This window comes from Schistocerca serialis, chromosome 7, assembly GCF_023864345.2.
Source record: "Schistocerca serialis cubense isolate TAMUIC-IGC-003099 chromosome 7, iqSchSeri2.2, whole genome shotgun sequence".
Lineage (NCBI taxonomy): Eukaryota > Metazoa > Arthropoda > Insecta > Orthoptera > Acrididae > Schistocerca > Schistocerca serialis.
The window spans coordinates 330978618-331005746 of NC_064644.1; the positions used below are offsets into that span (position 1 = coordinate 330978618).

The following is a 27129-nucleotide window of genomic DNA, read 5'->3' on the forward strand; positions in this document are numbered from 1 at the left end:
CAAGTCTTTGGCAGAATGAATTATGCACGCCGCAGGAAGCAGTACGTGGATGATTGCGAGGTTATTGATGCAGCGAGACGTTGGCTGAGACCTCGCCCAGTAGATGGTACCATGCGGGCGTATAGCCCCTCCCAGTAAGGAGACGTGAGGTCGTCGCATTGAGCGGAGATTGTGTTGAAAAATAGGGTTTTGTAGCCAAAAAGTGACAAATAATATGGTGTTCTGGAATTCTGAATAAACCCAACCTGCTTTCAGAAAACAAAAAGGTGTTGCATTAATTACTGAACGCCCTCTGTACATTCATATATGTGTGGTGCCTGTTATTTGGGACATGATTCTGCAGCCGTACATATACATGATGATGATATTTTGTTCGTAAAGCGCTCAATTGCGCGGTCATCAGCCCCCGTAGAAAGTCCCAATTTTTACTCGGTCCAATGTATCCACAGTCACTAATGATGATTTATTATGAAATGATGAGGACAACACAAACACCCAGTCCCCGGACAGAGAATATCCTTAACCTGGCCGGAAATCGAATCCGAGACCCCTTGATCCAGAGGCAGCAACACTAGGCACTAGACCAGAGCTGCAAATATATACATGACGAACGAATGTGAATGTCGTGTGACTAGGGCCTCCCGTCGGGTAGACCGTTCGTCGGGTGCAAGTCTTTCGATTTCAGGCCACTTCGGCGACTTGCGCGTCGATGGGGATGAAATGATGATGATTAGGACAACACAACACCCAGTCCCTGAGCGGAGAAAATGTCTGACCCAGTCGAGAATCGAAACCGGGCCCTTAGCATTGATATTCTCTCGCGCCGACCACTCAGCTACCGGGAGGCGAACACATACACATGATGAAATGAAATGCGATGAAATAATTTCTGACTCGGCTGCAATTAAGCACTGAAATAAGTTCACCGGCGAAAAGTGAAAATTCCTGGCATGTCCGAAAGAACAGGCACCACACATATATAAATGCATATACGGCTAGACGAACGTAAGATCTCTCTCTCTCTTTCCTGAACTCTTGGGGGACTGCAGCCAATGCCGTCGAGCTCTGAGTACGACGGACAAGGTCGATACATCAGTAGTGTGCGGCAAGATGGGAATTTGGGTGGGACCGGAGTTGTGTACGGATAGCTGAGACAGTCAAGCCGACTACTCGCGAGAAACGGGACACCCAGATTCGAGTCCCGGTCTGGAGACACTTTTCACTTGTCGCCATTGAAATTATTTCAAAGCCTAATTGCAATCGAATCAGAAATTACATTATTTCATTTCATGGCGGCGCGGGGTAGCCGCGCGGTCTCAGGGCGCCTTGTCACGGTTCGCGAGGCTCCCTCCGTTGGAGGTTCGAGTCCTCCCTCGGGATTGGGTGTATGTGTTGTCCTTAGCGTAAGTTAGTTTAATTAGTGTGTAAGCCTAGGGACCGCTGATCTCAGCAGTTTTGTCCCATAGCAACTTACCACAAAAAATTTTCATTTCATTTGATAATCAGATTTCTTGTCGTTGGGTCACAGAATTTAACAATAATGTACGTATAGGAGGAGCATGTGGCTAATATGTAGAATAAACAAAACGTCAGCTATGTGAAACTGCAAAGCGGAAATACTGTCTGAACTTACTACCCAGCAGAAAAGAGTGATTTGTGTACACTGTTCTTCACCGTCGTTGGCCGCAGCTGAACTATGCTGATAGAATCAGTCTGAGGTGGAAAATATCCACCCAGGAGATGTGGAGAACGCACGGAAACTGATGAAGATACCGACTGACAGACTGACGGGGACAGAGTCGCGTAGCATCTGCGGAGGAGCGGCTGAGAGAAAGGAGGAGTGTCTTTCCGACGTCTTTTATCGCTTCGTATGAGCTCAGCCACGGCCTACTCTCTGGGAGATTACAGCGTTTTACCAAGAGATAAGGAAACGTAAGGCAGGTCCAGTGACTGCAAAATACCTCGCGGCAGATAAACTGCCGATTGAATTAAAGACCGGGGGAAATTATACGCTGGGCAAATAGTACACCATAATTCTCGTCGCCACAACAAAAACAGAGTTTGCTTACTTTTGCTTTAAAGTTCGAGCTCATCAAACAGGCATCTCGTGCCACAATGACGGACTACAAACAACATGACACGAAGGTCACACCCACGCCCATCTGAAAATTTGTCTAAGCCTTTAATCGACAATGTGTGTGCTCCAGCCTCACTGAAAACACATCTTGCGGTTAGATTAGGCAGATACGCAGAGTATAAAACCGTACATGCACAGGCAGATTGCAGTGGTGAAGATGAGGCCCACTGTGTGCTTGCTCTTTCTTTTGGCAGCCGGTGTCCTGGGTCGCCCGGGAAGACCTGGAGCACGAGGGCCTCCCAACAATTTCCCCAAGGACTTCATCTTCGCAGCTGCTACCGCGTCCTACCAGGTGGAGGGCGCCTGGAATGAAGGCGGTAAGAACTCTTTGTCTTCGCGCCTGAAACATTCGGTATTACCTACGCTTAAGCACCAGCATGTTCTTGTGTGTTAAAAGACAGAAATGCCATGGAAGACCTTTCTCATGTGCAATTTGTCAAGGTGATAGTTTTTCTCAGTAAGACATTTTAAGTGCATGAATATTGCGAAGTTCATGGAGACATTGATCTGAATCAACACCTGCAGACATTTGGTGGCAATAGTAGCTACTCCAGATATAAAATTTCTTACTAAAAAAGATAGACAAATAAAAAGCACGATCGATTTCGCGCACGTACAACGACAGAGGTTATTCATGCGAATTACATGTCATATGAAATGGCTGTTTATGAGGCAGAAACTGGTGTAATTGTTTAATATTTACCGGGGCCAACTTCTTTGATAGCCGCACGGACTCCCATTGGATGGGACATTGTAATGTTGCGAACGTAAGTTCTTCAATCGAGAACGCGAACTTATATTCAGAGAGTTGTTTGAGTCTAGTTGGGCCAGTACGTTCATGAGTCATTCGGAATAAGAGTAGTGGAATTACATGGAGCTCAAATAGATATACGAAACACGAGAATGATGTGGGCGATGAATAAAACAGAGAAAACCTAATGACTACAAAGACTATTAATTAATATTATTCGTGAAAGGGAAAACTACAGCATACGGAGTGGATGACATTGTCTTATCTTCAATAACTGTGAAGTCTGTTCAACCCGCTATGGTTTTTACTAATGTGTGACTTGATGAATGCTTGTACTGTGTCGCAAGTATCTGCATTTGATGTGCTTCAAAAAGTCCACTCAGCTGAGACTGCGCAGTAGTGACTGAAAAACAAATGGATATTTTAATCAAATAAATTATTGTAAGTGTGCAGGAGATTTTATTATCAGTAAATTGGTGACAATTGTGGATCGTATCGCAACTAAAATGTCTTGTGATGCTTTTGAACGAGGCGGAACAAGGGAAACGGTATGACAAGTATATAGGACAATGTTTGTTTCGTTGGTCGAGTATAACCTTGGGTGTAAGGTACACATGATGCAAAAATAAAACGGAATAACTGCCTTAAATGAAGGAAGCAGGGAAGTCAACGGGCAAATCATTACAAACTACAAGCTGTTTCAAAAGATGCATCTTATTTCACAACACTGCATCTTTCATGTGAATGAAGGCTGAAACTTGGGGTCAATTTTAACTTTCGCATCGAAAGTAAAAGTTGACTTTGGCGCCAGCTGTAAGGTGCCAGTTCATGTCGCGTCGTTACCGGCAGGGGTCACTGTGGTGCAGCTATCTAGTTCGCTCGTTCGTTTGTTGCACAATTTGTGTTGAGTCGCGATGCCGATAACATGGCAACAAAAGTAGTTTTGCTTCCTAAGTCGCATGATCTCAAGATTTGCGACTTTTTTGTGGACAGTAGTGAAAGACGCCGCTTATGTGCCACCCTTTCAGCAGCTTTGGGCGTATTACGACGCCGCACAGCAATAGCAGTGAACGCAGTAACTTCAGACATGGGAATAGTTTGACTATTGCCTTAATTTTTGACGGATTAACCGACAGTGGTAAATAAAGCAGTCTAGACGGAACTCCGGTCAGAACTCATGTCGTATGCTGAACGTGAGGTAAAGGAACAAACAGCCCTTTTTCTGTCTTTGGTGTGAAACTCGTCTTGCTCTGGAACAGAAATTGCTATCTAAAGCCAGTGCTGGACATTCTGGACCTGTTGGAGAACGAATAGTCCGGACGGAACAGTTTTTCTTTTCTTTCTTTTGCTTGTGCCTTTTTCCCACAATGACGCAGGGTCAGCAAGGTTAAACGGATTTGGCAAGGTTAATTTAAGGGGTGGCCGGATGCCCTTCCTGCCGCCACACCGTACCCCCTGGGACGGAATTAGTGTACCCCAATTGTCTGTGTCTAGCGTAATCCATGGAATAGTGCGAATGTGTTCAGATGCCTGCAAGCCGTGCAACAGAGGCGGGACGTGGGGACCAGCCCAGTATTCACCTAGCGGGATGTGGAAAACCGCCTAAAAACCACATCCAGGCTGGCCGGTACACCGGCCTCCGTCGTTAAGCCGCTGGGCGGATTCGATCCAGAGCCGGCGCGCCTACCCGAGTCCAGAAAGCAGCGCATTAGCGCTCTCGGCTAACCTTGCGGGTTCAGTCCGATCGTACCGATATTGGAAGCAGAGTTTCTCGCATGAGACATTTACTCATTCACACAAGAAAACTGCTTCATTTAAAGAGGGTGAAGGAAGATATGCTGACAACTGACCATGAAAGACTGGAAACTTCTTTTGATGAATATATTTTCTGCTGGTATATGATGGATGCACGGCATCATGTTCATCACAAACGATAGAAAACCTTTTGGAGTAACTTCGTAGGCCACTAATGCTGCAAGCTCCGGGAGACCTTCCCATGTTTTAATGACGTGCAATTAGTTCACTGGTCCAGGCAACTAGATCAAAGAGTCAGAATGGCTCCATCGAACTGCAGGACATTAAAGTTCCGCAGAATTCCTTGTCAGATTAACGATGATAGTAACATTACCAAACTTGTCATCCAAGATGCTGATTGTCGAGTCTGTCTAAATCTCCGGCTAATTGCTGTGAGGAACCTTCGAGAGTAATGAAGTGGCAGGACTGCTACATAAACTTACACCATATGTGAAAACCTTTCGTAGGACCTGAAACAACATCACAGTCGATATTCACTTAACGTGCCAAACGACGAGTTTTGGCGGGGTGCTGTCCTCACATCCAAACACTTCGGGAATGCCTACCACAGCGAATCACAGAAAAGCAAATAAGTCGCCAGGTTTTGATGGAATCCCAATTCGAGGTTACAAAGAGTACTCTGCAACATTGGCCCCATACTTAGTCTGGATGTACTGAGAATCTCTCGCCCAGCTCAAAATTCCAAGTTATTAGAAAAAAGCGCAGGTGACTAGTGTAAATAAGAAGGGTAAAAGATTGGACCTGCAAAATTACAGAGCAATATCTTTTACATCGGTCTGTTGCAGAATCCTTGAACATATTCTGTGTTCGAACACAATAAATTTCCTTGATAGGGAAAAGCTTCTGTCATCAAAACAGCACGATTTTAGAAAGCATCATTCGCGCGAAACTCAGCTTGCCCTTTTCTCAAATGAGATCTTGTGAAACATGGCTGATGGGCAACATGCGGATACCATATTCCTACATTTCCGTAAATCATTTCTCACGGTGGCAGACTGCCAAGGTTAACGAAGGTACAAGCATACGAAACAGGTTGCGAGGTATGTGAACGGCTTGAAGACTTCTTTAGTGGCAGAACCCAGTATGTTGTCCTCGACGTCGAGCGTTCATCAGAGACAAGGATATCGTTATGAGCGCCCCAGGGTAGTGTAATAGGACCGCTGTTATTTTCTGTATACACAAATGATCTGGCGGACAGGGTAAGCAGCAGCCTGTCGCTGCTTTCTGGTGATACTGTGGTGCAAGGGAAGGTGTCGTCTTTGACTGACTGTAGGAGGATACAAGATAACTTAGATAAAATTTCTAGTTGGTTTGATAAATGACAGATGTCTCTAAAGGGAGAAAAACGTAATTTAATGCCAATGAAACCCAAAAACAAATCAGTAATGTTAGACTACTGTATTAGTAGGGTGTTGCTCGACACAGTCACATCGATTAAATGTGCAGGCATAATGTTGCAGAGCAGTATGAAATGGAATGAGCATGGTAAGGAATGTAGTAGGCAAGCGAATGGTCGACTTCGGTTTATTGGTAGAATTTTCACAAAGTGTGATTCATCTGTAAAGGAGACCACATATAGGACATTCGTGCGATCCATTGTTGAGTACTGTTCGAGTGTTTGAAATCCACACCAGGTCAAATTAAAGGAAGACGTGGAAACAATTCAGAGTCTGGCTGCTAGATTTATTACCGGTAGGTTCTATCAACACGTAAGTATTATGGAGATACTTCGGGACTCAAATGTGATTCACTGCAGGGAAAGCGATGTTCTTTCTGAGGAGTACTATTGAGAAAATTTAGAGTACTGGCATTTGGAGCTGACTGCAGAACGATTCTGTTGCCGCCAACGTGCATTTCGCGTAAGTACCACGAAGATAGGATCAGAGAGCTTACGGCTCATACAGAGGCATATAGATAGTCGTTTTTCCCTCACACTATTGGCGAATGGAACACTAAAGGAAATGACTAGTTGTGGTACAGGGTACACTCCGCCACGCACTATACGGTAGCTTGCGGACTATGCATGAGCTGTAGCATATATTTCATCCACCAATACTCCTCCAACCGAATTCTTTTAATAAAACGAAATAGCGTTCTCATTCTAAACTTTTTATGATATGTATTTTCTAACCGCTAGTATCCTGAGATACATGAGCGAAGAATCTGTGCAGAGTGATATTCAATGTAAGTTGGTGGCTGGAGAACAAAATAATTACCCTCATTTAATAATTCTTCTTTGTACAATGTTTTAACTGTTGATCAATATGTGTTGCAGGCAAAGGTGAGAGCATTTTCGATCGCATGTTCCACACAATTCCAAACATCACCACCGATGGCAGCAATGGCGACGTGGCGTGTGACTCCTACCACAAGTACGAGATAGACATACAACTCGCCAAGGATATGAACGTGAGTGTTTTTCGTAATTGTATTACTCTTACAACATAGTGGTGATCCTCTACAGAACTGTGATCTATTTTAATGTCTAGTGAAATGTTTGATTCATTATTTAACGATACACAAAATAAGAGCGCCGTAGCTTCAAAATTCGTAGGAGTCTGAAAACTGACGATGCTTGTAATGCGCTGCTTGAGATATCAACACTGATTTCAGTCTTGTAGATAAATTGAAAATCAAGAACATTATTCACTCGGTAGCCTTCAGTAATAGTAGTCTGATTAATTACATTGCTTGGCAATTGTTAAGGAATAACTGGCACTTGCTAAGGAATAACTGGCAATTGGTATGGAGCAATCGGCAAATGCTGCGGAACACCCAGCCAATAATAGCAAAAGGAAATATGGAGGTCGGGATGAGTTAACTCCAGAGAAACCTGTTCATGAATATCCTGGATGCATTGGATAGTTCATGCATCAAGGTGTTTCACGAAGGTCGTCGTCGAACCTATTAGCGTGACATTCGGGCTTGTGGTACAACAACGCGTCTTCGAGATATCATTTGAGTAGACGAGCAGATGGAAGGCTCTAAGCTGATCGGGGTGTCACTACTATGGCCACAGTGATGGGAGCCTACAAATGTGTCATCTAGCAATTAAAAAAGGCCGCTGAAGATGAAGATGCCATGCGAAAGCATGCCCATGGTTGAAGGCGGACCACCACACCGAAAAAGGATCGATACGTAGCCCTAGAGGGGAAAAGAAAGAGACATCTCACTCTTAAGTAGATCGCTGCAGACCCTGCAGCCACTACCGCTGCCCGTGCCTCTACCCTGAACCATTTCGCTACGATTAAATCAGGCTACCTTCTATGATCGGAAGCCTGTTAAATGCATCTCACTACAGTCGTGCCACGGTCGGTCAAGAAAGCGTTCGCTGGTATAAGGAGCATGTTGGCTAGGGGCAGCAACAGAGGTCCGGAGTCATGTTATTCGATGAATCCTGTTTCTCTGTGGCAAGTGATTCTGGCCACAGGTTAATGCGGAGAAAGAGGGGAACACGTTACACACCACAGAATGTTCATGAACGTCACTGGTATTGCCTAGGAGTTTTGGTGAGTGCAGTCGTTATGCACAATGACCGAACACCGCTGCATATCTTTGCGCGAAGCAACAGCACAGCGGTAATGCAGGGAGACTATTCTAGATCATATCCGTATGGTTACGGGAGTAGTAGGTCCAGACTTGCTCTTTACGGACGACAGTGCCCACTCACACCAGAATGTTGAGGTGTCGGACCCACTGGAAAGTCAAGATATTGAACTTAACGGATTTCTCTGTATACTCTCCTGGCCCAGACCCTATACCCCATGGCTGGTATGCTCTTGGCAGACAGACTGCTCAACGAACACCGTCTCTCCTAAACGTGAAATACTTCAAAATCGCCTTGAGAGAGGGATGGAGCAGTATCTCCCAAGGACGCCTCAACACGTTTGTAGCCATTATGTGTAACAGGTGTAAAAAGTGCATTAATGGCCAAGGATGACATACTACTCACTGAGTGTCCGATATCAGTCTTTATGTTGGTAGTCTGACCAGTGTCAAGCATAAACATTGTTTATATCTGTTACCCTGCTTTCTCTCCCTCCGTTACTGTGTTTCATGTCATCCATTATTGCCTATGGTTAACTAGTCTAGCTGCTCCTTAGAAATTATCAACTAGTGTATTTATCATACCTAAAGGAAAAACACTAAATAATTCATTGCATATGACTATTGTGTGTCGTAATCGACGCCAGTATGATGTAATCATCAACCAAAGAAGTGAAAAGGATGTTAAATCAATGTCGAACATCAGGACACTTTCTGTATTGTATAAGGAATAATATGCGGAATACGATTCGTCATCAAATTCTCCGAATTTATTATCCTCAACTACAATTGATTGGCTATGTATAATTTGATGAACGAAGCATTTCCTCTGGTACCATTCTTAAGCTACAAGTCTACCATTCTATATCATAGCCTTTTGTCAGTAAATACGCTGAGGCTTACAGAAGTGTTACATAACTAAGAGGTGAGTGATCAGAGAGCCACGGCCTTGCGTCAGTTCAACAGTACCGATCGGCTAGCTCAGCTGGCGGAGAGTAGCTCTCACTAGGAACAAAAGAAAAGAAATAACTTTCGCAGAAGTTTAGAAAAATATCGCTTGTTTCGTAATATCGTCATGTTCTGCGAGACACAAATTTAGAATTCAGTTAATTAACTTGTTGTTTGAGGGAATAATTCAGAAAAAGCATTTTTGTAGGATAGCTGTAACTGAATGTAGCCCTCTCTTGAAAGGTATGAAATACTCAAAAATTATGAAGGTATTTCTACTAAATGTTCGAAATTGCGAATCAAAACGTAATATACTTAATCGTTTAAAAATTGCTATTGCGTTTAGAAGTGCTTATTCTATATTAATATCATGTTCTCTGTTAACAACTTTTCATAATTATAAATCGTCGTTTCACACTCAGAGCAACGGAGGAAACAATGAGTGTGTTAGCTGTTCTTGCGCGTGTGTTTGTGGGTGCTATAATCATAAGAGGTCGTCTGATTCTATGTTGAGAAAGTTTAATTTAATTATTTATGTACTTAGTTAAGCTGATCGGTATACGGTCTAAAGGCCATCGCTCACAGCCATTCAGGCTTTCCTCCTGAGGTTCTCTTTCTAAACACTGAAGCCAGTAGTAGTCGTGTTCTATACATCTGAAAAATAATAGTAATGAAATACAAATAATAGTAATAATCGTAATGGTGATAATAATGAATATCATAACGTACCTAATTGATCGATGGAGGGTGGCGGAGAGTGCTAATGCGCTGCTTCCTGGACTCGGGTAGGTGTGCCGGCCCCAGATTTAATCTGCCCGGCGAATTAGCGGGGGCTGGAATGCCGAAAAGCCTGGATGTGGTTCTTAGGCGGTTTTCCACATCCTGCTGGGTGAATACCGGGTTGTTTCCCACGTTTCGCATCAGTTACACGACTCGCAGGCATCTGAAAACGTTCGTACTATTCCATGACTTCCACTGGATGCAGAGAGCTGGGGTACACTAATCTCGTCCTGAGGGGTACGAGGTGGCGGCAGGAAGGGCATCTGGCCACCCTCTGCACCTAACACAGCCAAATCAATAGTAACAAGCCCAACTCCACTTTGACGCAGGACAAAAACACCAAGAAAGACAACAAGAAATAACTAATTATAAGGATCATATTAAAAGAGGCGAAAACACATTTTTAATATCGCAGCAGTTTGGCATCTAATACCAAATGGTTAGTACCAAAGGCCGTGACAACAATAGGGGGAGAATAAGCTTAGTTAATTGATGGCAGCGTCATAGTAATAGCGATAAAGGATGGGGAAAATTGAAGAAACAGGAATGGTGAAAACAAAACCCGACAAGAAATAACATGAATTTATAGGAAAAAGTAGGGACGGGGTGGAATCGTCAATGCGGGACAAGGAATGTGGGGTAAAATTACATTCGTGGACAAAAAGAAGACTATTTAGTTACATCGACAGCGAATCTACATTAGTGCTAACAAGCTGAATAAAGTTAACATATCATCAGTTCGAGGAATGGTTTGAACAACACAGTGCTTCATTAGGCATGGTCGTATGCCGATGCCTTCCTGCGACCTTCGAACTGACTTACACGGCCAGGTAACATATAAAAACTTAAATTTCGTTTTGATTGCTGCACGATTTTCGATTATACGTAGGCTAGTGGCCAGTTCCACATGCCTCTCCATACCACATCCTGTGACGCGATTGGCAGAGGATGACACGGTGATCGGTCGGACACTATTGGCCCGTCCAAGGGCAGAACAGGGAACTTAACCTTTACCTTGCTAGTGAGTTTGTTCTAGAAATTAAATGGAAATGACTTACAGACTATTTTAGCGCTATAAAAGGATACATCAGAAGTTTGGAGTCCACAAAGTAAACCTAATGCTGAGTTCGTGAAAAATGAGTAGGGACAAAGTCAAACGTAATTTGAAATTCTAAGCGAGTCTGTCAGCATTGTGTTTGTGCCGCAGGTGGACGCATACCGCTTCTCCGTATCGTGGCCCCGGGTTCTCCCCACCGGAGACGTCAACAACATCAACCAGGAGGGAATCGATTACTACAACAAGGTGATCGACGGCTTGATCGCCAAAGGCATCACTCCAGTGGTAAGAGCAACCTCAGTGATCTGGTTTCTGTACCTTGACATTAGATCACTAATCAAAAGTGACGTCACACGGTGGTGTATATGTTTGTTGCAGGTGACGATGTTCCACTGGGACCTGCCACAGACACTGCAGGACATCGGGGGGTGGCCCAACCCTAGGCTGGCAGACTACTTTGTTGAGTACGCCAGAGTGCTCTACGACAACTACGGTGACAGGGTAAGCGACAAAAGAGTGTTCTGGGGTTACAAAGCCGACGTACAACTATGCATTTATCTTCTTATTCAATATTACGCTGGAATTAACTACTGAAATATAAGGAAAAAGGCATTTCCATCAACAGTTAGTCGTTCGAGACTAAAAATATGTAGCTTAATAGAAACGACGCTGTCTTGACTTAGAAAAACCAGAAGCAGAAAAAAGGTACGAGGGTTCTATTGTGATGAAATAGATGTATTGAAACTTGCAACCGTGATGGTAAGTGGGAACACAGTCTTATGACTGTCTATAAATGTGCCTCTGACTGCAAAAATGATCTTCAATTTCGTTTATTGAGCCATGATCGATTTCGGTGCCACTATCACCACCTACAGTTGCAGCTGTTCACATTAACAAGCATTTTAATGTAGTAGCGCAATGGGCCACTGTTTTTCCTTCTGACTGTCCACAGAAAAAGTCATATATTCCGAGAACTGTCGCTGTCGCTTGTTCATTTAACGCTTCTTGCGTTTGCCTTATGCCATCCGGAATCTATATCACAGTGACGAAGTAGCTTCATCAAACCTACGCTAACTCTAAAAACAACGCTGCGTGTTTTATACACACCACAAGGTGCACGCAACAGAAGTGCATGCGCACAATGACGCTATTGTATGGAGTGTCATGTGGTACAATGCTACTTGTTACTGTGTACTGGCACACCACCTTCTGTCTCACGTGCACACCAGTGTATGGTCTGTGGATTTCTGGTTTCGTCCTCTAAACGTAGGTGATCTTAGTTCCATCTGCATGTGTCCCCATCTCACTGTCTGCACTTAGTAGCGCGTCAGTTGCTCAACCAGTTGTTGGTTGCAGATATCAAACATTTATCGCTCTACCACATAATTAGACTGAGGTGATATCCAATGGATTAAAGTAAACGAACATAGGATGACAGCTATAGTCCTGTTTAATGAACTAACCACGTGTTGTGTGAGCAGGTGAAGTGGTGGCAGACGTTCAACGAGCCGGGCAGTGTCGTCTTAGGCTACTCTGGAGGCTTCCTTATCGCCCCGGGCATCAACTCGTCAGGCGTGGGAGACTACATGGCGGCCTACACCCTGCTCAAAGCACACGCTGGGGCCTACCGCCTCTACGACGAGAAGTACCGACAGACTCAGAAAGGTAAATATCGTTCGTCATTATGGCTCCGCTGACGAAGAGTGAAGCAAATGTGAGCCAAGTGGTATTCAAACTTGAGTACCCATCTTTGGCGACCCGGTAAATGAAATTCTAAAATCTTATAAGAAGATCTGTTTACTGTAAACGCAAGTCTCATATCACGCAAGTCATGTAGTGAGCGATCTCTACAAGTGAGGCCTACTAGGTTTGATTAGTACAGCTCGTCCAATTTACATTATACGAACCAAAGATCACAATTTGCCCTTAACAGTCACTTCACACCCTGTACGTCACTGCATCTACAACTAGGTATACACTAAGCACCTCTTTGTATGCTGGGGAGTACTTCACATCAATATTAGCCTGTTCTTATTCTGTATATTTGCAGACTGAAGCGACGAATGAAAATTTGTACGAAGTTCGAGATTCGAACCCGGGCCTCCTGCTTACTAGAAAGGTGCGCTAACCACTACGCAACCGGGCCCAGTGGCTTTACACAACTACGTGGACTACCCTAGCACGCCTCCTCAATGCAAATTCCCATTCACGCCTCAGTCCACTCGCTATTCTCCATAAACTCGAACAGCATTTAGAGGAATTTGGATTGAGGAGCGGGGCGTGATAGGGTAGTTCACGTAGTTGTGCAAAACCACTGTGCCCGGTTGCGTAGTGATTAGCGCACCTGTCTAGTGAGCAGGAGACCGGGGTTCGAATCTCGGCCTTGGTACAAATTTCCATACATCGCTCCAGCATGCATACGTGCGATATAGATATTTGAGACCTGAAAAGGTTTCTGGAACCATACAGTCTCATTTGATCATTCCTATTCTATTCCATTTACATATGGTGTGGGTGAAAATTGATTGTCTGTGTGCCACTATAAACTCTTATCGTTCTCTCACGATCGCTGTGCAAGATAAAACAGCATTGTTGCGCAATAAACCTCGATAACTAATGTTACATAATGTAGTACTGTTAAAGAGGAATAGTAAGCTTATCTCCTAGCAATCAAAAAAGTCTCTCCCTAAAACTCTGTATCAGCTCCTAAATTTGTTGAATTCCTTTATTTTTTTTCACGGAAGCTCAACAATGCCTTACTGAGCTTGATCTTCTGCAGAACACAAGCTGATAACCGCTGATGCAGAGGTCTATCTAAATATTTATCAGTTTAGTGCTAAAACCAATCGAGTTTAGATGTTAAGACGACCGCTGAAGGCAACTAACGTTCGCGTTGCAGTCCCACAAAGAGCAGTGTAGGTTTGTTAAAAATATAATTTTTATTAGGTATTAGTTCCAATTTTGTACGTTGTGCCGCACTCAGTGCCTGTAGAATAAAGACGCACTTTCTAACACTAATCGCCGTTGCAGTACAAATTCATGGTGCAACGAATCGTTGTGAGTCGTTACGCCCATATTCTGTTTATACACTCGTTCTGAGGTTAGCGAAATGTGGCGTCCCGGTAACCAGCAACGAGAGACGTTTAGATTAACGTCTGCAATGTAGCAGTAGTACAAAAATAGTAAATCGCGAATTGGTGAAAGGGAAGGAAGTGGTTGGAAGGGGATGGTGGTCATTGCTTTGTCCATAATTAAAATTAATATTCCTGAGCATATTTGCTCTAATAAAATATTACATCGGACAGTAACAAACAGAAATCTAATTTACAATAACTTTGTATATTATCACATTGGCATTATCCCGTTGGATTTCCCAAACACAACGACTCATATGTAGTTCTCTTAAAAACTTAAGGATCTTGCTATCACATGACATGTTATATCAACACATTGCAGAAAACCCTGATTCGAGTGCAGCATTGTTCAGCTAGATATCAGATCAATGAGATACACACTAGATACACGTCAGCACTGAGTGTGCAAGTTCTGCACGAAATGTCGAGTTTTACCAATACGCAAGACACTGCGCAGAGATTGCGCATGACATTTGCAGATAGAGATGATGACACATCTTATTTGGTTCGCCCCACGGAATTCACAAATATTTGGTCCATACAACTTGTATAACTACGAATCAGTATTACATTGTCTGATGATGTTGATGACTAATGGTTTATGTCTCTAAACACCGTGGGCATCAACGCCCTGCTACAGGCCTCAACATTTCATAAAATTGTTTCATTTCGTCTATGAGATTAGTCCTCAGCGACCTTTAATGTGAATACGCTCTTGGCTTTTGAGAGAAGTTTGTGAACAACTTTCAAACCATCTTTGACTTCCTCTGGGTGAAAATTGGGGACATGATATTCATTTCAGTTATCTTTGCTGTCCTATCTCTGCGTATTGAATACACATACATTTCCTATCTTTCAAAACTGTTAAACATGCTACCAATGCTTTCTAGTTACATTAATTTGCTGAAACGTCGTCCACTTGTTAGTGCCTCGTGTGTTGTTTCTCTTAGCTATCGTACAGAGTGTATAACTGGCATGTATCTCTCTTATCACAGGAAAGGTCGGCATCACAATTAGTAACATGTGGTATGAACCCGCCACCGACTCTGCAGCAGACATTGAGGCAGCAGAACGCAAGATGCAGTTCTACGTAAGTACCAGGAACTCTTATAACCTTTCCTGTATTACAATAAGGATGTTAGTGCCCTTCAGATGGAGGGCGAAGGCTCTGATTAACACGGTGTGCCATAACATTACTTAAACAACCTGCCATCCAACGTCAATTCCTGGCTAAATCTGAAGAACTGTTTCTTCAGCGTTTCATTCATTATGAAACAATGTTCTTAGAACCGCTCTTGTGTTTTGCTTTTCTAATAGTGATCAGACGATGTTATGTCATCAGGTCCAAAATATACTGTTCAAGACGAAATGCAACCCACCGAATGACTTTATTAACATTGTTTATATTCCTTATAGTCACGAATCAACATACTAAGGAAAGCTACGCTCTATGACAAACAAGCTACGTACCATGAAGGAATTATCCAAATGGAACAAATGGAACGGAAATCGGTAGATGGGTTGTACACGTACAGACAAACAAATGATTGCAATTTCAGAAAAATTGAATGTTTTCTTCAAGAGAAAGTGCTTCACAAATTGAATTCGTCACTAGCGCGTAGGTTTACTTCTGGTCCTTATGCAAGCAGTTATTCTGCTTGGGATTAATTGGCAGAGTTTCTGCTTGTCCTCCTGAGGGATATCGTGCCAAATTATGTCCAATTGTTGCGTTAGATCGTCAAAATCCTGAGGTGGTTGCAGGGTCCTGCCCATAATGCTCCAAATGTTTTCAACCGGGGAACATCCGGCGACCTTGGCGGCCAAGGCAGGGTTTGGCAAGCACGAAGACAGGCAGTAGAAACTCTCGCCGTGTATTATAAGCCCAGGATGTCGTGCCATGAAGGGCACCCAAACAGGGTATAGAAGTACCTAGACCTAACTAATCTCAGGACATCACATACATCCACGCTGGAGGCACGATTCGAACCTGCGACTGTAGCAGTCGCGCGGTTCCAGACTGTAGCGCCTAGAGCCGCTCGGCCACCCCTGCCGGCAACTGCCATTCACTTCACAGTGGTTTACAGAGTATAGATGCAGATGTAGATTTATGCGCATCTGTTGGCTTCACCTACAAACAAATAAATCGCCACTTTCAAGCTTTACTTATGTGTATAGCTACCCTACAGGCCAGCGTTCACCATCCTTACGGAAGTCACATGCCACATAGTACAAAGATCAGGGGCGAAGGAAAAGTCTGTACAGTAATGGACAACGCAACAGGACCATGCCTGGAAAAGTACTGTGGTGTTCAAAGGAATTTTCATATTGATGACTGCTTTACTATAGTCAACACTCACTCACAGCCTATTTCATTAACAGAGTTTGTCAGCAGCTGTATCACAGAAAATCCCAGAAGGGTCCAGAAGAACAGAAACTGTCGCAGATGATTCCAATTGATAAGTACTGCAAGCGAGCAGCTTGCTAGAAGGGTCGAATATAAGTCACATGAGCTCAGCTTCACATGCCTTAATTTGTAGCATGTCACTACTGGACATGCCCATGTCGTCAATCGTCTCCTAGGTTCCGCATTGACAGTGTGCCCAACACTTAATTACTTTCAGTACTCTTTCCAAGACTAAAAGGAATTCCATTCTTTTTGCCAAAATCATTTTTCGCATTCCAAATATATGCAACTACACTCCTGGAAATTTAAATAAGAACACCGTGAATTCATTGTCAAAGGAAGGGGAAACTTTATTGACACATTCCTGGGGTCAGATACATCACATGATCACACTGACAGAATACAGGCACATAGACACAGGCAACAGAGCATGCACAATGTCGGCACTAGTACAGTGTATATCCACCTTTCGCAGCAATGCAGGCTGCTATTCTCCCATGGAGACGATCGTAGAGATGCTGGATGTAGTCCTGTGGAACGGCTTGCCATGCCATTTCCACCTGGCGCCTCAGTTGGACCAGCGTTCGTCCTGGACGTGCAGACCGCGTGAGACGACGCTTCATCCAGTCCCAAAGATGCTCAATGGGGGACAGATCCGGAGATCTTGCTGGCCAGGGTAGTTGACTTACACCTTCTAGAGCACGTTGGGTGGCACGGGATACATGCGGACGTGCATTGTCCTGTTGGAACAGCAAGTTCCCTTGCCGGTCTAGGAATGGTAGAACGATGGGTTCGATGACGGTTTGGATGTACCGTGCACTATTCAGTGTCCCCTCGACGATCACCAGTGGTGTACGGCCAGTGTAGGAGATCGATCCCCACACCATGATGCCGGGTGTTGGCCCTGTGTGCCTCGGTCGTATGCAGTCCTGATTGTGGCGCTCACCTGCACGGCGCCAAACACGCATACGACCATCATTGGCTCCAAAGCAGAAGCGACTCTCATCGCTGAAGACGACACGTCTCCATTCGTCCCTCCATTCACGCCTGTCGCGACACCACTGGAGGCGGGCTGCACGATGTTGGGGCGTGAGCGGAAGACGGCCTAACGGTGTGCGGGACCGTAGCCCAGCTTCATGGAGACGGTTGCGAATGGTCCTCGCCGATACCCCAGGAGCAACAGTGTCCCTAATTTGCTGGGAAGTGGCGGTGCGGTCCCCTACGGCACTGCGTAGGATCCTACGGTCTTGGTGTGCATCCGTGCGTCGCTGCGGTCCGGTCCCTGGTCGACAGGCACGTGCACCTTCCGCCGACCACTGGCGACAAAATCGATGTACTGTGGAGACCTCACGCCCCACGTGTTGAGGAATTCGGCGGTACGTCCACCCGGCCTCCCGCATGCCCACTATACGCCCTCGCTCAAAGTCCGTCAACTGCACATACGGTTCACGTCCACGCTGTCGCGGCATGCTACCAGTGTTAAAGACTGCGATGGAGCTCCGTATGCCACGGCAAACTGGCTGACACTGACGGCGGCGGTGCACAAATGCTGCGCAGCTAGCGCCATTCGACGGCCAACACCGCGGTTCCTGGTGTGTCCGCTGTGCCGTGCGTGTGATCATTGCTTGTACAGCCCTCTCGCAGTGTCCGGAGCAAGTATGGAGGGTCTGACACACCGGTGTCAATGTGTTCTTTTTTCCATTTCCAGGAGAGTATTTAACTTATGATCATCTGAGACAGTATGCATGGAAGAATTACTACTTAAGATTCTGCACTTTGGCTACTGATTTCACCTAAGGAATTTATGTTCCAGTCTGGCCTGTACAGTCACCCGATTTTCACGGCCAAAGGAGACTGGCCTGAGGTGGTGAAGCAGAGGATTGCGGCAAACAGTAAGGCTGCGGGCTACCCCAGGTCCCGACTAGTGGAGCTCACACTGGAGGAGGTGGAATACATCAGGGGTGAGTAAACGACACCAGCCACAGCTAGTGCGCTTTGCTGGGCTTGTTCGTGCTTGAATTCTGTCCATTATAAAAGGTTCTTCGAAAGTACTTTCAGGGTTTCAGATGACCACAGCATGAAAACATCAAGAAATACGAAAAAACTTCTCGTATCAGCGGATATAGCTTGTCTCCAAGTTTCAACTGGTAATATGCGCCGTGCCATAGTTGGAGAGCGCAATACTATCGGCAGGTATTTCAGAATATGGCATGTAATAGATTGATGGGTGCATTTCTTGTCGCTGAATTCGCTAAATGAAAGTCAGTTGTGACGTTCAGCGTCAATTTCATGCCTGATATCGTTTAAAGTCTCCAACGGACAGAAGAATCCATGAAGGTAAGACAGATTCCGGTAGACTAGCTGCTTATGTAGTGTGAAGGAAACAAACTGTCCAGGACTATCAGCAGAGACAGTGAGCAACTGTGGGAATCGTTCGTCAGGAGCCTTAAGAAATAGTCGACACATGCGAGCAGAGAACTGCAGATACCACAGTCAAATGTCACCTCATCCTATACAATCGTCTGCTTGTGAAACCATACTGGATTCACTTGCGTGCGCTGACTGCTCGGCAGAATGAGCTTCGTCCTATATTTTGGAATGACTTGCAGCAACACAGATATCGGTTTTCAGTGACAAAGCCACATTCCATGTATCTGGTAAGGTGAATTGTCATAACATTCATGCTTTTGGCACAGAAAATACATAAAAAGATTATAGAACATATTCATGATTCACTTACAGTTAACTTCTTGTACGCCATATCCTCTTCAAAAGCTTTATGAACCATTTTTCATTGCGGAGAAAATTGTGACTGGTTTCATGTACTTGGTCACACTGCAGTAATGGCTTATTCCACCATTACAGCAAGACAGCGGAGATTTCATTTTGCAACATGATGGTTACCTCAGTGTCGAATTGCTTCAGCGTTGGATTGGTCATACTTCCTATCATAATGCTCTTCTTCTCCAGTTGTCCCCACAGTCATCTGTCTTTGATTTATAATTGTGGGTTATGTAAAAGACAGTCTGTTCCTGCATCTGCCATCACTAAATCTGAATAAGTGACAACGAAAGATAATTAGTGCCGTCGCTGATATCGACCGTGACTTCTTGAGATCCATATGTCAAGATTTTGGCTAAAGTATTGACATTTGCCACGCAGCAAGTAGTGCTTATACTCAGCACCTGTAATAAGTTAAAAACTTGGAGACATGCTCTCGTCACTGATATGTGTCTCTTTTCTGCATGTCTTGCAGTTTTCGTGCAGTCCTCTTCTGAAAACGCAGAGATACTTATCAATACTCGTGTTGGAATGCCACACACAAATCACATTTCTACAGCTAGGAGTCATAGGGGACCGAGCTACTTACACTCAAGTAATTCCTCACTCTTTTTCCTCAAACAGGAAAGACTCTCACAATGGAACAGTACATTTCTTAATAAGAAACGTTAGGGAGCAATCATACCCAAACCGAAAGTTCTATCTTGATATTGCTGCCATGCACTTAGGAAATACTGTAAAGTTTTTCTGTATTTTACTTAGAGTACTCCACTGTTTCAGTTGCTTTGCGGGGCCAGACTTTTCTCAGGTATAAATGTTATGAATAAGGAATTAACATCATTTTATTCTTGGCAAAATATCGAAGTGGAAACAAGGCCAAAATGCAGGGAAATGTATTCTTTTGGACGACATGAAGCGATAATAGTATCTTGAGCTTCGCTGTTAATGAGACTCTGTTGGATTCAATTATGTTATACAAATGTCAGGAGATGAAAACATGGAGAGGCATGAAGTGACTGATCATGTAGGTACAGTTTGTATAACTTGAGCTTCATACTTTGATTCACTGATAATGCTGATAAGTCTTTGACCTGTCACTTCCAGAATTGATTAAGTGTATACAAAGAAAGGTGGAGTCTCAGCTTTATTTGATGTGCACATGAGTATGCGAGAAACTATTTAAAATCTCTACTAATATAGCCTCACGGGAAATAGGTAATATATCGCACATATCTTCAATGAGAATTCCAAGAACTAGTAACTGGGGTATGATCAAGAAACAGGCTCCGGCATTGGATGTTCCGTTCTCGTAGATACAATACAGATAAAAATTAGTCATATAACTGGACATTGAATAGTGTACAAACAATCAAGCAACTAATGCTCTATCCGTAAATGGAACGAAGGATCTTCTGCATATTGCAGCTAAAGGACTAACGTTCCTATGCCGTGTACAGCTATTATCACAGTATAAAAACACATAACATGTTCTCTAAGAGTACCAAACAAGTACTGCCTGTTATCTTCATGAACTGATAGTGAATTTATCTTGTTTGTAATAGTTATCAGTCGCTTTTAAGATTTTGACCCACAAAAAATGAATGGGTGAATTTGTCAGGTATAAAAATTAGAAATAAACCACATCATTTCAAAGTCATGTATATGTCAGTATTGCAGGATTACACCATTCTACCTCACTGGTTACCATTGGGTGTTATAGAGTATTCTTCTGTTTACATTACTGCGAAATTTCTGCCCTGGAACCGTCAACAAATGTTTGCAAATCTATAGCCCATAAAAAATTGATCTTCAGATAACACAATGATAAGAACGAAAATGTGCAAAGACACAGGACTATAGCGACGTCTCGCGATAATACTTTACAAGCATTTGAAATTAGTTTCGCAATAGAAATTGCACAGGAATGAAAACAAGATAAACAGATATTTTAATTAACTTAATAACAGGTAGTGTGGTGATCTTGCCTTTCAGACTATTTTTGGTGACCGTGAACCTTGACGCAACTGAATATTTCGCGTTTTCTATCGATAGGAGAAAAATCTGTCAGCTTGTGCGATTTATGAAGTATTTTCTCGGTCCGTTTGTTGCATGGTTAAACAAACTTCTACATTTGTGAAAATGCTGTATCAGCTATAAGTACGTGTGTGAAAGTGTACTGTCTTATTTCAGGCACGTCTGACTTCTACGGACTGAACCACTACACGGCCAACCCAGTATCAGACGGCTCCAGCGGCTACGACCCCTCCATGGAATTTGACGCGGGCGTCGTTATCGGGGAATACACGGACGCACCGCAGGGGGCATCCACCTGGCACAGGGTTCGTAGCCTCGCTGTACAGAGAGTCACTCATTTCTGTCTGTCTTGTGCTTTATATCTCTGCTCTGTGATGCATTTACAGAAACCAAACGAGAAACTTGCAAGATAGTACACACAACGTCCTCGATTATTTGTTGTATACAGTGTGTTTCAAAAAAATTTAAACGAACTTTGGAGGTAAGTTCCTTACGACGAAAGAAGAAAAGACATTCATATAATCATATGTGCGAAAATCCTTCGTTTTCGAGTTATTGATGGAAGTTAACATTCAACGACTTTCCAGGTGCGATCTAACAACGGCACTTAGCTATGCGGCCGTTTGACTCATTGCAACCTAGATGGTGTTTTCTTGCCAGGGAGACTTATTTACATTCGTCATTCGTCTGTCTTCAACGTGTCCATTGTGTGTATTTACTAGAAGTACCGAGTTATCTAAAATTGCTTCTTTCAAACATGACAGGATGTTTATTTCGTGAGCGGCCACACATGATTTTTACATACAACCACACAAATGTTACTAGACACAAAGCCGCACATCTGCGTTAGACGGCTTTTCCAGAGCGAAGACAACTGAGTCATCCAGCCTCTGGTGCTGTGTATCGGTGCGTTGCCGAGTTCAGATCCTTAGCATCACAGGTTGTTAATCGAAAAAGACCACGTGTTGCTTATACGCTTGACAAGAAAAATCACATTCTACGGGCTATCGAAGAAGAGCCTGACATCAGCGCAAGACATGTTGCCCTGGCATATCGTACTTCTCCAAGGTCAGCATGGAAGATTCTTCACGAACCACTCACGTATCCGTACCATCTTCAACTTCTGCAGGCCCTCACGCCTGTCGATCACGCACCAAGGGAGAACTTTTGCCAGTGGTATGTCGCAAAAACTGCCAATCCACTGTTTGTCTCCTCAGTTTTGTTTATAAACGAGGCAACGTTTAGAGGACGTGAAACAACAAATTTCGGCGACCAAACCATATGGGACGATCTCAGTCCTGATACTACAATACAGGCTAGAATCAACATCAGTTTAATTGGATGTGACTGTCTGGTAGGGTCCTACGTTCTCCAAGTATGTCTTATGAGATCTGTCTAAAGGGACTTTATTCAGGACACTCCAACACCTAATAAAGGATGTGACCCTGCAAACAAGAAGAAACATGTGGTTTATGAGTGACGTAGCTCCAGCACATTTAAGTCTCAGTGTAAGGGATGCACTGGCTGGTATCTACCGTGACAGATGTACAGGTAGAACAGAACCAGTTCCAAGGCCTCAACGTTCCTCCGACCTCAGTCCTTTGGATTATGATCTTTGGGGACATCCTAAGCAATTGGCCTACGCAGCATACCCCCCTCAGATGCATAAAAATCTTCAATGACGTATCAGGGAAGGCTGAAAAACCCTTCGAAACCATCAGGCAGTATTTGTAATGGCGCGACAGTCTATGTTTTGACCAGTGCATGCGTATTTAGAAGCAAGAGGGGACGTATCGAGCATTTATTGTGAGTTAGTGACTCGATGAGCTTCGATTACCTAAGCAGGAAGTGTTCATATATAACTTGAAAACGGATTTTCGGACAAACGTTGATGTGAATTTTTTTTCTTATATTGGTGAAAGGGACCTGTGTGAAAGTTTGTGGAAGTATTTTTGAAACACCCTGTATATCCCAGTTTCCTATCATCTCTACAGTTCGTATATCCTACAGCTCCCTCTAGTACCATGGAAACTACTCCCTGATATGTTAGCACACTTGGTCTCGTCCTACCCTTTCTTCTACTCAGTATTTTCCACATATTCCAGTACTCGTCAGTATCCCACAACCCATGATTCACTTCCATTCTACGCTATACTCCATATGCAGACATTCAAAAAATTCTTCTCCAATCTGAGACCTATTTTGAATACCACTGGACTCCTTTTAGCGAAGAATTCCCTCTTGCCTGTGATAACTCGCCTCTTACATCCTCCTTGCCTTGTCCGACAAGCGTTATGTGTCTTGCAAGATGGCACAGTGTCTTCCCCCCGTCTACAAGTTTATCGCATGTCACATGTCTGCTACATGCAATATTCTGCAGTAGCTTCACGTTTTAAACAATAAAAGACAAGGCAAAGGGAAACACCTGAACATTTCTACGATGTTATCCTTCATGCCAGAACGTCTAATTGCCACGTTACTCTTGCAGAGCACTCCTTGGGCCTTCCGCAAGCTGTTCAACTGGCTCGCCCAGCAGTACCCTGGCTACCCGATCTTCGTCATGGAGAACGGCTGGTCCGACACTGGAGAACTCGAGGACCAGGGCAGAATAGACTACTACACGGTGTGTACTCTGTCCATCTGTTTTGATGCAAAGGACATTATCAGAAACTTATGCTGTATTTCTTCAGCAGGTTGTCAGTGAGAATTTTTTGGAAAAGTAGAAAATCCATACACAGGTCACATTTTTTGAAAAATAGATGAAATTATTGCTGTTGCGTAGCATATAAGGAGACACTGTGGACACGTCACACTCACAAATATTTCTCAACAACATTTAAAAAACAATTATCGTGTTATTTGTGAACATTGTAATAGAGCTCTCTGCAGTGGGACTTTGAAAATGTTGCACTACACCATCGCACCCATATTTACATGAAACAGATAAACAGTGTTTGTTTCGTTTTTTCTATTAACGTGGTTCCATCATCTTAACCATTACATATATTTCATAGCTTCTATTTATTAAAATATAGGTTCATTTGTTGTTAACAGAGCTACTTGGCTGAGATGCTGAAGGCTATTAATGAAGACGGCGTCGACGTCATAGGCTACACAGCCTGGAGTCTGCTGGATAACTTTGAGTGGGGCACAGGATTCACGTAAGTAATTCTAAACAAACGTGATCAATTGCTCTCAAACATTGTTATTACTACTACGGGCTATGACGTTCTCGGAGTATCTCAATTAGATAGCATAAAAAATTTTACTAATTCCAGGAGTACATATGCAAGATATGTGTCTTGTAAACGTAACTGCTACGTGCACATCTGTTATTACACCCAATCATGTATATGTAACGTGATAACTAAAAAGATACACTAATTGCAGCCATAAAATGCTTTCGCTTCATGTGCAGCTTGTTTAAATATTATACTTTTCTGTTGTTTCAGGACAAGATTTGGACTTCACTATGTGGACTTTAATGATCCGGATCGCAAAAGGACGCCCAAGGCATCCAGCAAGGTCCTTGGACAGATCTTCAAAACGAAAACACTTCCAGCTAAATACCTGAAGTAATGCCTGAGAATGTGTGCACTGTGGAAACAATAAAGAAACTGTGTTAATTACGCACATCATGTATTTTCTTCTCTATTACACCCACTTTCCATATATGACTTACGTAAAGAGTATCTTCGATCTCCACCTGAAGACGTAATTTCCCATAATCTGGAATCGTTTCTCTGGAATAAGGTTGAAAAATGAACTGTTTCTGGCTCAGAAAGTTCTGAGTTAGAGTCCCATCAAACAAATTTTCTGAAGTTTTATCTGTTTTCCGTGAATTTCGAAACACTTAATACTTAAATACTTACTGTTGTAGCGTTATTTCTTGTTTCTAATAGGAAATGGTACACGCCTGGTCCATACAATCCTTACTCAACAACATATTTTCCGGTATAGTGTAGATCAGTTCTAGATCGATACTAATATCTTTCTCCAGATTTGTTACAACAGTAACGAATCATCATTGTTGGAGTTCGGGGTTAAAAATTTCCCCCATTACTTTCAGGTAAATAATGAAAACTATAGGCAGACAGAACATTGTTCATAATCTTTTCTTCGTCTTGATTATCGGGAAGATTTAATTGTACACAAGTCATCTGTCGGATATTCTTATTGCCCATGCAGGCAAACTGTAAAACTTTATTTGAAACGCTCCTGAAAAGCAGAGACGCTCAAATAATACTATGTAGAGAAAGATTGTTAAATACTACAGTTGATAGCAGTGAAATTATAGGGAAAATTTAAGAGTATATCAAAGGGATAGGCTAATAGAAAATGGAGGTGGTGTATTTGTCGCAGTAGACAAGTCACTCAGAACCACCGAGACAGAAATTGAAGCTGCATGAGAGATTTCCTGAGCAACATTCAGTATAACAAAGTGAGCACAAAATATTAATCGGTTCCTTCTATCGACCACCATACTCACCTCCTGAAATAACCAAACACGTCAATTCGCTTGTAATTTTGTTCCCCAATCACGCAGTAATCATCGGAGGGGACTTCAATCACCCAACTAACAATTAAGATAACTATAATTTTATTAATGGTGGGTGAGACAAGGTATTACGGGGATAATTAATATATGCCTTCTCTGAGAACAATTTGGAACAGACATTTCGGAATCCTCTCATGGTGAAAATAGTTTAGATCTAATGGGAACAACTAGACCTCACCTCTTTGTGGAGGCCATATCGAAACTGGTATCAGTGAGTATGAAACGGTTGTGGTACCCATGGTTACCGAAGTACAAAGAACAACTAAAATAAGTAGGAAGACATATACGTTCAGTAAGCTAGATAAATATGCAGTAGTGTCATTTCTCAATGTAGAACTTGAAACTTTTAGTACAGGACAGGATCATGTAGAAGAGCCAAAAAGAATGGTTGACCATGCAGTGGGTAGCTCGTAATAGGAGGGACCCTCCGCGGTATACTCATACAGTCACTGTAAAGAAACTTCTAGAAGACAACATAATAGGTTAAAACAAAGCATAGGGTTACACACAGAAAGGCGCTAAAAGAAACGAGTTTGACTGTCGAGAGAGCAATACGTGTAGTCCTCAATAATTATCGCAGCAGAATACTGCCCAAAGATCTTTCACAAAACCGAAAGAAATTCTGGTCGTATAAAAAGGTTGTTAGTGGCACCAAAGTTATTTTCCAGTCATTCATAGATGATATGAAACTGAAATTGAGAGTAGCAAAGCCAAAGGTGCAATACTTAACTCAGTTTTCAAATGCTGCTTTACAAAGGAAAATCCCAGAGAATCGCTCCAATTTAATCCTCGTACCGCCGAAAAAGATGAGTCAAATAGATATTAGTGTCAGTGGCGTGGAGAAACAGGTCAAATCGTTAAAACTGACCAAAACTCCAGGACCCGATGGAATCCCCATAAGTTTCTATACTGGATTTTTGGCTGTATCGGGCCCTCTTTTAACTATAATCTATCGTAGGTCCCTCGAAAAAACAACCGTGCCCAGTAATTGGAAGAAACCACGGATCAAACCCATTTACATGAAGAGTAGTAGAAGTGATCCACAAAACAGTCGTCCAATACACTTGAGATCGATCTGTTGCAGAATGTTAGAATATAATTCTGAGCTCAGACGTATTGTTCGTCAACCGTGTAACATTTCTCCAGAATAAGGTGGACACAATGTATTTATTCAAAGTGCATTT

The 27129-nt window shown here is 43.2% G+C and overlaps 1 protein-coding gene across 1 annotated transcript; it reads left to right on the forward strand.

Moving 5' to 3' along the window:
* The first annotated feature begins 2267 nt into the window (after window positions 1–2267).
* LOC126413053 (myrosinase 1-like) lies at window positions 2268–24966 on the forward strand. Its single transcript, XM_050082951.1, has 11 exons — window positions 2268–2454; window positions 6979–7112; window positions 11185–11319; window positions 11413–11535; window positions 12516–12699; window positions 15164–15258; window positions 18386–18533; window positions 21544–21692; window positions 23876–24010; window positions 24442–24548; window positions 24840–24966. Exons 1-11 carry the CDS (start codon window positions 2268–2270, stop codon window positions 24964–24966), a joined length of 1524 nt encoding a protein of 507 aa, XP_049938908.1.
* The last annotated feature ends 2163 nt before the right edge of the window (window positions 24967–27129 follow it).